The following is a 9937-nucleotide window of genomic DNA, read 5'->3' as shown; positions in this document are numbered from 1 at the left end:
AAAAGACATTATCAATGTGTCTAAATGAATGTTTGAAAATGTCCAGGAGAATGCTCCAATCCTCGCGAGTGGCTATGCTCAAATCATTGTACTATTGCAATGCCATTTTTTGGAAATACATGGGAAATTTATGCAAATGTCGAACATCATCCTAAGAATGATATATGGCAATCATCGTGAAGTGATTAAACCAATAGTACACATTATTCATAATATTCCTACGAAAGAACTCTGACCAAATGTGAGGATTGGTAACAAGAGCAGAAGGAGTTATCCCACACGCCATGAATACTACTATTAACTGAATTTAATTGTTCAATTGCAACTATATAGCATTAAGCAATTGCATTAACTACTACTCTAGAGTTAAAGGAAAAGAAGGTTGCTACTCTACCATGAAGATGAATAAAAAGGAAAAAACAAAAGAAAAGTTGAGAAAAGTTATAAGAAAATAGAGATTTAAATAATGCAAAAGTTATATCTAAACCAAAATCCTAAATAGAGACCAAAAATACCCTTCACCTTCATCAATGTTAAATGTATGAAATATGAAAAGAGAACAGCTTGAAAACCTTAGTTTATATAGAAGAGCCAGAAAGAAATCAATCTATGGCTACTAGAATCCCACGATGTTAATATTAGTATATGGCATTGTAATTCACACATTAATAAAAATCTAATTTCCAGATTTTTACTGTAGTTTGTTATTATCTTGCCACCTAGTTCCACCAATAATGTATTTTGAACACCCACCTATACTCTAGAGCATGTTACTCAATTGGTGGGATCAAGATAAAGAGAAAAAGACACTTAAAGGTCCTTCTGTCAGTGTGTAAACAGATCAAGGCTAGTAAATTCCACAGCTGCAAAGCCAGCAGCCCCAAACTTTGTGAAAGAAAAAGACCTTGCAAGTACCCATATTGTGCACTTGGATATCAGAAATATGGGACCGAGAATCCATGAACAGTGAAGATACCACCACCGACACCCCGCGCAAGGGAATATTCCTCCGCCGGTCTGTTGGATATTCCACCGCGCTCTTTGCCCTCCTCAATTCGCGTTATTTCGTGGCGCCTGCCCCTCGCCGGTGGAATCGCTCGATCCATCGATCCAGCTGCCGCGGCCGCCAACGATCGATCGCGCGCATCGCCATGGCGAGGTCGGTCTATTCTTCTCTCTAGATCTCCCGCGCCAGCTCCAGGGATTCCTGTGAGCTCCCGCGGGGATTTGCCAGGAATGCTGTGGCCCGGATGCTAGGGTTTGATCCATTTTGCCGGCAGGTGTGGCGAGCTGTGGTAGAGAAGGGAGCGATCGATGCTACAATGTCAACCCTAACTTTTTAGCGACGAGCGACGAGGGTGCTGTGTGTGTTCTTCGCGGGGGAATGGCAGCAAATGGCTACTGGGGGGCAATCACTTCCAGCACAGAGTGGTGCGAGAGGAATTACGAGCGCTCTCGCTACATTGCCGAGTTCTTCAACACGCTGTCCAATGTGCCGTGCATCCTCCTCGCCTTCATTGGCCTCTACAACTCAATCTCCCAGCGATTTGAGAAGCGATTCAGCGTCCTCCACCTCGCCACAATTGCGCTGTGCATCGGGAGCATGCTCTTCCACGCGACCCTCCAGCACGCGTAAGTTTAGTCCCTTCTTCTCCCTTTTTTTCTTTCTTTCAAGTTCTAAGTCTAAGTTACAGTTTTCTCGATCCGTGTTCGTTTTTTCAAGTTCTCAGCTCTCAAGTCTTTCTAAGTTTCCAGTTTTCTCGATCCATTTTCTTTCTTCGAAGTTCTTAGCTCTCAAGTCTTTCCAAGCTTGAGAGATCCTTTTTCTTTCTTTCTACTTTCCAGTTTTCTCAAGTAGATTCAATCGTTCTCTTATCAGTTCTTCCTAAGCCAAGTTCTACTCCTACGATCTCTAGGACTTTTTGGTTTTCAGATCTATATGTTCTAAGTTCCAAAACTTTTTTTCTTCCAGGCAACAGCAGAGCGACGAGACTCCAATGGTCTGGGTGATGCTCCTCTACATCTACGTGCTCTACTCCCCGGACTGGCACTACCGCAGCACAATGCCGACGTTTCTCTTCATCTACGGTACCGTGTTTGCGATTCTCCACTCACAGTTTCGATTCGTCCTTGGTTTCGAGCTCCACTATCTGTTCCTGACGCTGCTGTGCCTCCCTCGGATGTACAAGTACTACATCCACTCCAAAGGCACTCCCGCTCGGCGCCTGGCTCGCTGGTGCATCATCACGACGCTGGTGGCAGCGTTTTGCTGGGTGATCGATCGAAACTTTTGCGGCAAAGTCAGTGCTCTCCCGGTGAATCCCCAGGGCCACGCTCTCTGGCACGTCTTGATGGGATTCACGTCCTACTTCGCCAACATGTTCTTACAGTTTTGTAGAGCTCAGCAATTGGATTGGTCTCCGGAGCTGCGGTATTTTTTCGGGCTTCTTCCTTACATCAAGGTGATCAAGCCCAGCATCGACGAGAAGGAAGAGTGAATTTACAAGAGAAAGAACACGCACTTGGTGGTGGTGGTGGTGGTGGCGAGAAGGAAAGTTTTAAGATTACACTACACACACTCGAGGTTCTTTCGTTTCGATCTTTATTTTTCTCTCTTCTTGGATGATCTTGGATATGACTCTCTCGTTCTCTCTCTCTTTCTCTTTCTCTTGTTTAATTTTCGATTGTCTCGAAGATCGGATTGTGTTCTTCGTTGTTCGAGCTTTGGTTGGTGTATAGTAAAGAAAGGATATTCAAATTTTTGTCTTTCCGGAATGTAAGATCTAGATCTGGATCGTTGGTTTTGTTGACGGCTGCGATGGGGATGACCGTTGGGCCACAAAAGCTAACCCTCGCCAAAGGAGAGGAGAAGAAGGATCGGTTCGTCTGAATCGAAGGCGCTGAGCTAGGGTTCCAGGCGATGGATTGTCAGCCGCGGCGGATCGCCATCGCGGACTCATAAAAACAGGCGCCTAGCAGCGCGCAAGAATAGGCGATCCAGGTATTTCCCAGATCAGTTCGTCATAAATCTATTCGTCCCGGCGTTGCGGCGATGCTCGTCTTCCTGGGCTTGGGGCGAGCCACCAACAGGCAGAGAATCTCAAGTGGCTCCTCCGGCTTGTCAACATGAAGGGTTTGTTCCAAGAGGGACTAGTCAGTGAATCGGATGTCACGTCCTTGCGCCAGAAGATACTGGACAACATCGATGTTTGCTACGATGGAGGCGAGTACCCCCAAGTGACGAGAGACAAGCTTCTGTTCCTCCAGGTACTTTTCATTGTTCTTAAGTTCTAGAGAGCGTGATTTTCTTGATGAACGCTGGGCTAACATAGTTTTCTTCTACGTCTAGGAGCTTCTGTGCGCGCGATGCATCTCGGAAGAAGAGTATCCCGCGGTGAAGAAGTCGCTTCTTTACAGGCTAGCAGCTCAAGGGGCGGAGATCAATGCCAGTGACATTGTCTTGTCGTGCCCGGCAGCCACAGCCAGTGCTCCAACTTCACCTGTGAGAGCAAGGATGAAGAATGCAGAGTCAACAGGAGATGATCCTCGGGAGAAGCTAAAGGACGAGGCAATGCAAAGAGTAGCGAAGAGCAAGTCCCCGGTGCAGCACTTGTTCGAAGCTGCAAGCAGAGTGGGAAGAATAACGAGAGAAGAGTTCCTCACGGACTGGACTCGACTTTATCAGTGCCAGAGACTAGAGTCTGACACCTCGGATCAATGCGGGTCGCCCCTCTTCTACTCTCCAAGCGGTTCCGTGTCCACGATGGAAAGCTCTTCCAACGGTTTCTTCTCTACGGTTGGAAGCTCTCCAAAGGCTCCTCCATCCGCCGAAGCATGCTCAGACGATGATGGAAAGTCCTTCCAAGGCTCCCGCGTCTGCCGAAGCATGCTCAAAGAAGAACTCTGCATCAGTCGAAGCGTGCTCTAAGATGTCCAAGATAGAAATCCTGCAAAGGCTCCTCCATCAGCTGAAGCGTGCTCTAAGGACGGCTTTGTGTCTACGTTGAAAAGTCCTTACAAGGCTGCAACACCCGTCGAAGCTAGCTCTACAAAGAAGTTCCAAGCCAAGGGGGGAGCTTCTACTGACTTTTATATTGACAAGGTACATATCTCTCTTCTCGTTTGAGTGTGCATTAACTCTCGAAGTCTGTCCAGGTTCTTGGCGAAAACATTAAGGAGCTTGAGCGAGATCAACAGGCAGACAGTTCTATGATCATGACACTGACTCATTGCAAATGGGTGGCAGGAACGATCGAATAGATGCAATTGCACCATGGCTCTAAGTCCGAGCTGATGCGCTTCTTTCCAAAGTAAGTTCCTTGACATTCACATTAGATCTCTTTCGCTAACTTTCATCCTGGTGCGAAATTCAAGGGCCATGTTAAAGACATGGAAGCGGCAAGCAAGAATGCGAAGCAGAAAGCGGCGATCTGGGAACAGTCGCGAGAACGACGCCACAACAATGCCATCACATCTAAGCAAATGAGCAGCAAATCCAGCGTGAACACCCGGTGCTTCACAAGCACGGACGAGAGCTCACCCCGGCCAAACAAAGTCACAATGCGAGCGTGGAGCAATCCGAGAGGGAGCTGGACGGGAAGCTATGCGCGGAGATTGAGAAGCTACCACACAGAAAAACTCTAGAATTTCAAGCAGTCTTAAAACGGGCGAGGCATGATCATCTCGCCAACCTTGAGCTATAGCCTTTAGTGTTTTTGCGATGCAATCATCGCCGGGAGATCCAGCCACTTCCGCGGCTAATCCATGGGCTCCTCGCGAGCAAGTGGACTTGGGCTTTGATTGACCAGCTCTACTCAGGACGAACTCCACTCAGACATTCACGTAAGAACTGTCATTTCTATGATCATGACGCTTACTCAATTCGTGGTGGTGCTGGTGGTGGCGAGAAGGAAAGTTTTAAGATTACACTACACACTCTGGAGGTTCTTTCGTCTCGATCTTTATTTTTCTCTCTAGCTATCTTTTGGATGACTCTCTCGTTCTATCTCTCTTTCTCTTTCTCTTTAATTTTCGATTGTCTCGAAGATCACGGGATTGTGTTCTTCGTTGTTCGAGTTTTGGTTGGTGTATAGTAAAGAAAGAATATTCAGATTTTTGTCTTTAAGTAGTGTTTTTCCGCGCTAGCGGACAAGCTCTGATTCCGGAATCTAAGATCTAGATCTGGGCCGTTGGTTTGTTGACGGCTGCGATGGGGATGACCGTTGGGCCGCAAAGCTCATATTTTGGAAACCCTCGCGAATAGAGAGGAGAAGAAGGATCGATTCGTATGAATCGAAGGCGCTGAGCTGGGGTTCCAGGCGATCGATCGTCAGCCGCGGCGCATCGGCATCACTCGCAAAATCTTTGTCTCCGAGCAGCGCGCAACAATGTCGGTAAGAGGAGGCGGCGGCAATTCATTCAAGGCGATCCAGGTATTCCCTTCGCTCTAGCCGGGATCCATCCGCTCAGTGTTTTGGATTTCTAGGACAGCGCCATGGAAATGTATCGGAACTTCGTCCCGGCGTTGCGGCGATGCTCGTCGTCCAGGCACAATGCCGCGGGATGGACGCCTGGCCTTGCCGAGAGGAGGGCGAGCCACCAACAGGCAGAGAATCTCAAGTGGCAGCAGGATATGTTCCTCCGGCTTGTCAACATGAAGGGTTTGTTCCAAGAGGGACTGGTCAGTGAATCGGATGTCGCGTCCTTTCGCCAGAAGATACTGGACAACATCGATGTTTGCTACGATGGAGGCGAGTACCCCCAGGTCACGAGAGACAAGCTTCTGTTCCTCCAGGTACTTTTCATTGTTCTGAAGTTCTTAAGAGTGCGTGATCGTATAGTTTTTTTCTTGATGGAGTTCTTTGATGATCTTACTTACGTGATGTCTTTCCACTTGTAGGAGCTTCTGTACGCTCGATGCATCTCGGAGGAAGAGTATCACGCGGTGAAGAAGTCGCTTCTTTACAGGCTAGCAGCCCAGGGGGCGGAGATCAATGCTAGTGACATTGTCCTGTCGTGCTCGGCAGCCACCGCCAGTGCTCCAACTTCACCTGTGAGATCAAGGATGAAGAACGCAGAGTCAACAGGAGATGACCCTCGGGAGAAGCTAAAGGACGAGGCAATGCAAAGAGTAGCGAAGAGCAAGTCACCGGTGAAGCACCTGTTTGAAGCTATGACTCGTCGCAAGCACAGTGGGAAGAATAACGAGAGAAGAGTTCCTCACGCACTGGACTTTATCAGGCCCAGAGACTGTCCGGCCAGAGATCCTCCAGAGTTTGATACCTCGGATCAATGCGGGTCGCCCCTCTTCCACTCTCCAAGCGGTTCCGTGTCCACGATGGAAAGCTCTTCCAAGGCCGTCGAAGTATGCTCTAAGAAGAACGGTTTCTTCTCTACGGTTGGAAACTCTCCCAAGGCTCCTGCTTCTGCCGAGGCATGCTCTAAGAAGAACGGGTTATTTTCGACGGTTGAAAGCTCTCCCAAGGCTCCCGCTTCAGTCGAGGCATGCTCTAAGAAGAACGGGTTCTTTTCTACGATTGAAAGCTCTCCCAAGGCAGCCGAGGCATGCACTCAGAAGAACGGGTTCTTTTCAACGATGGAAAGCTCTCCTAAGGCTCCTGCATCTGCCGAAGCATGCTCAAAGAACGGGTTTGTGTCTACGACGATGGAAAGTCCTTCCAAGGCTCCCGCGTCTGCCGAAGCATCCTCAAAGAAGAACGGTTTCTTTTCTGCGATGGAAAGCTCTCCCAAGCCTCCAGTCGAAGCATGCTCTAAGATGTCCAAGATAGAAAGTCCTGCAAAGGCTCCTGCATCCACTGAAGCGTGCTCTAAGAAGAACGGCTTCGCGTCTACATTGGAATGTCCTTACAAGGCTGCAACACCCGTCGAAGCTAGCTCTAAAAAGAAGTTCCAAGCCAAGGGAGCCTCTACCGACTTTTATATTGACAAGGTACGTAGCTCCCTTCTTGTTTGAATGCCATTAACTCTCGAAGTTGGTCCAGGTTCTTGGGGAAAACATAAAAAAGGAGCTTGAGCATATAAGGAGTGAGATCAACAGGACGAGCTCTACTCAGACATTCACGTAAGAACTCTTACTTCTAGTTAGCACTAATGATCATGACGCTAACTCGTTGCAACTGGCTGACAGGAACGATCAAATAGATGCAATTGCAACACGGCTTCCGGCCGATAAGTCCGAGCTGATGCGCTTCTTTCCAAAGTAAGTTCCTCCACTTTAGAATCTCCTGGCTTGCTTTAACATTCAACGCGAAAACTTTATCAGGTCTTGGTGCGATAGATACGGAGACGTCGTTCTGGACGTGGTGCACAAGGAATTCAAGGGCCATGTCAAAGACATGGAAGCGGCAAGGAAGAATGCGAAGGAGAAGCGGCGAGCTGAGAATGACGAGAACAGTGGTGGCTTTTGCGAAAATGGCGCTACAACATTCCCATCAAAGCCCGCATCTAAGCAAGCGACGCCGATTAAGAGCAGCAAATCTAGCGTGAACACCCGGTGCTTCACAACCACGGACGAGAGCTCACCCCGGCGAGCGGCAGCCAAGAAAGTCACGTCGTTCAATGCGAGCGTGGAGCGATACGAGAAGGAGCTGGATGGGAAGCTGTGCGCGGAGATTGAGAAGCTACCACACAGAAAAACTCCTCTTCGAGTCTAGAATATCATATAAATAATTTAAAACTATTCGTAGAACCAACTTTAGTTTTCGCTAATAAAAAGAAGACAAATATCGTAGATTAGAAAAGAACATACTCAAAAGAAGCTGACCCCAGAGCAAGGGCAAAAAATGGCAAAGCTTGCCATCGTAAAGCTAGAGAGTGCTTGAGAAAAATTGACACAGCTTTTAGATAGAAGCTCTCCTAGATAAGTCACTGCTGTGATTTGCAGCACGATCTTCACCATCTGGCTTGAGAAGATGCCCCTCAAGTTGGATGATGAGGCTAGATCATGTGGAATATGGGTATTTCTTGGAGCTTAAGGAAGAAACATGTGAGAACAAGGAGTTAGCAAGGAAGAGTGTAGTTACATGATCTTTAAGGACATCTACAAGGGCAAGCTTGTCCAAGCTAAGCATCCTAAAGAAGTTCCACCAATGGTTCAGACAATGGTTTTGAACTTTGCAGAGAGATTGTACACTTTTTACTAACTTCTTGCTTTAGAGGCACTCATCCAAGTATATTCTAGGATAATTTTTAATCTAAATTTTATCCTCTTAAACTTTCAAGCTGTTGGAAATTTAAATTTTACTAAAAAAAACCCCTAATGAACAAGCTGAAGATATGATAGAGTTGAGCTAAATCTATTACAGCACAAGTGGCTGGATCTTTTATGCTCCCAAGAGGTCCTTATGGCCCGAGCAGAGACAATATTGGTATCCATGGCTAGCAATTGCCAACAGAGTTTTTCACCAGAAAAGAAAGGGTCTGTTTTTTTATTTAGTTTCTTAGCAAAAACTATGATAAAAAAATGGATATCGGTTTTTTTGAAATTTAGTTCACAAAATGATATAGTATTTTTTAAATAATAATTTAAACTCTGGATTGAGTCTAATCAAGCTTTAATCATCATTAATACAAATCTATTATTAATTACTTCATTATATAATTTTTATGATTTAGCATTATTACTTATTATTATAACAAAAGATTAAATATTAAAGAAGGTTTCTTTATAAAAATAGTAAGCTCCCTGACCTAGTTTATATATAATTTGGTGGTGTAAATTTCCCCTAGGATAAATAATATTCTTATAAATATTCTTCACTTAAAGTTAAAGTAGTTTATTATTATTTAATAGTATGAGGTCCAAGTATATGGCTATGATGCTGTATACTAATATTAGCATAGTGAGATTTTAGTAGCCATCGGATTGATTTCAATTCAAACCACTCGCTCCTGTATATAAGTTAGGGTTTTTGGGCTAATTGATATACATATTTTTTGTATTCTTTTTTCATATTCCATACACTCACATTGGTGGAGATGAGGGGCACTTTTCATTGTTTTTGAGGGGTGTTTGGATTTGGGATTTTGGTTTAGATTGAGCTTTTGCATCGTCTAAATCTAGTTTTTTCCATTTCCTTTCTTTAATTCTTCCTTTTAAGATTTTGGTTTAGATCTAACTTTTCCATTGTCTAGATCTCCGTTTCCTTTTAAAATTTTCTTTCTCATTTCTCTTTTTTTGCTCTTTCCTTTTCATTCAACTTCATGGTAGAGCAATAATCTCCTCCTCTGACTCTGGAGTAACAGTTGGTGCAATTGCTTGATGCTATGTGATTGCAATTAAACAACCAAACTCAGTTGATACCAACATTTACAGCACATGGGAGAACTCCTCCTGCTCTTGGTGCCAATCTTCACATTCGGCCGAAGTTCTTTCGTGGGAATCCTAGGGATGATGTGTACTATTGGTTTGATCACTTCATGGTGATTGCCATATATCATTCTTGGGATAATACTCGACATTTGCATGAGTTTCCCATATGTCTTTAAAGGACAGTGTTGCAGTGGTACAATGGTTTGAGTGCAGCCACTTAGGGGGATTGGAGTGTTCTCCCGGACATTTTTAAATGTGCATTTAGATATATCGACGATTGTAATGATGCCTTCTAATAATTGCATCATCTTTGTCAAGGGGCATTTGAGTCAGTGATACAATTTGGCATTTGTTTTCAAAGCTTCTTGCTTTGTGCGGAGCCAAATATGTCAGAGCAGATCAAACTAGGAATGTTGTAGCCAGTTTTCATTCTTTATGGCAACGGCTGTACACATGCATGTGCACGGGATGAGGCAAACCTGGTTGTGAGTGTGGGTGATTTCGAACTTAGGTTGCAGTCATTGCGGGTAGTGCCGAGTCAAACTTTTAACTTCATCCTTAATATGGATTGGTTGTAGTGTAATCATGTTAAGTGTGACTTTGAGG

The 9937-nt window shown here is 45.4% G+C and overlaps 3 protein-coding genes across 3 annotated transcripts; all 3 read left to right on the top strand.

Moving 5' to 3' along the window:
* Positions 1-1024: 1024 nt before the first annotated feature.
* LOC9656316 (alkaline ceramidase) lies at positions 1025-2766 on the top strand. Its single transcript, XM_002980650.2, has 3 exons — positions 1025-1159; positions 1281-1632; positions 1973-2766. Exons 2-3 carry the CDS (start codon positions 1385-1387, stop codon positions 2496-2498), a joined length of 774 nt encoding a protein of 257 aa, XP_002980696.1. The 5' UTR covers positions 1025-1159; positions 1281-1384; the 3' UTR covers positions 2499-2766.
* Positions 2767-2862: 96 nt separating this feature from the next.
* On the top strand, positions 2863-5116 carry LOC9656315. Its single transcript, XM_024685698.1, has 4 exons — positions 2863-3267; positions 3350-4102; positions 4156-4310; positions 4375-5116. The coding sequence occupies exons 1-2, from the start codon at positions 3127-3129 to the stop codon at positions 3926-3928; spliced, it is 720 nt and encodes a 239-aa protein (XP_024541466.1). The 5' UTR covers positions 2863-3126; the 3' UTR covers positions 3929-4102; positions 4156-4310; positions 4375-5116.
* A 167-nt stretch (positions 5117-5283) lies between these two features.
* LOC9656314 (neurofilament heavy polypeptide) lies at positions 5284-7760 on the top strand. Its single transcript, XM_024685697.1, has 6 exons — positions 5284-5432; positions 5486-5794; positions 5900-6949; positions 7002-7081; positions 7148-7219; positions 7283-7760. The coding sequence occupies exons 1-6, from the start codon at positions 5388-5390 to the stop codon at positions 7671-7673; spliced, it is 1947 nt and encodes a 648-aa protein (XP_024541465.1). The 5' UTR covers positions 5284-5387; the 3' UTR covers positions 7674-7760.
* The last annotated feature ends 2177 nt before the right edge of the window (positions 7761-9937 follow it).

Source organism: Selaginella moellendorffii, unplaced genomic scaffold (genome assembly GCF_000143415.4).
Source record: "Selaginella moellendorffii unplaced genomic scaffold, v1.0 SELMOscaffold_45, whole genome shotgun sequence".
NCBI classification, from domain to species: Eukaryota; Viridiplantae; Streptophyta; class Lycopodiopsida; order Selaginellales; family Selaginellaceae; genus Selaginella; species Selaginella moellendorffii.
The sequence above is the reverse complement of the archived record's forward strand: the minus strand, read 5'-3'. Positions and strand labels throughout refer to the sequence as shown.

Bases quoted from the DNA above. Each gene is read 5' to 3' on its own strand.
- LOC9656316 (XM_002980650.2), top strand. From the start codon at position 1,385: ATGGCAGCAAATGGCTACTGGGGGGCAATCACTTCCAGCACAGAGTGG. The intron at 1,633-1,972 runs GTAAGTTTAGTC...TTTTTCTTCCAG, and splicing joins CACGCGACCCTCCAGCACGC to GCAACAGCAGAGCGACGAGA.
- LOC9656315 (XM_024685698.1), top strand. From the start codon at position 3,127: ATGAAGGGTTTGTTCCAAGAGGGACTAGTCAGTGAATCGGATGTCACG. The intron at 3,268-3,349 runs GTACTTTTCATT...TTCTACGTCTAG, and splicing joins ACAAGCTTCTGTTCCTCCAG to GAGCTTCTGTGCGCGCGATG.
- LOC9656314 (XM_024685697.1), top strand. From the start codon at position 5,388: ATGTCGGTAAGAGGAGGCGGCGGCAATTCATTCAAGGCGATCCAG. The intron at 5,795-5,899 runs GTACTTTTCATT...TTCCACTTGTAG, and splicing joins ACAAGCTTCTGTTCCTCCAG to GAGCTTCTGTACGCTCGATG. The intron at 7,082-7,147 runs GTAAGAACTCTT...ACTGGCTGACAG, and splicing joins AGCTCTACTCAGACATTCAC to GAACGATCAAATAGATGCAA.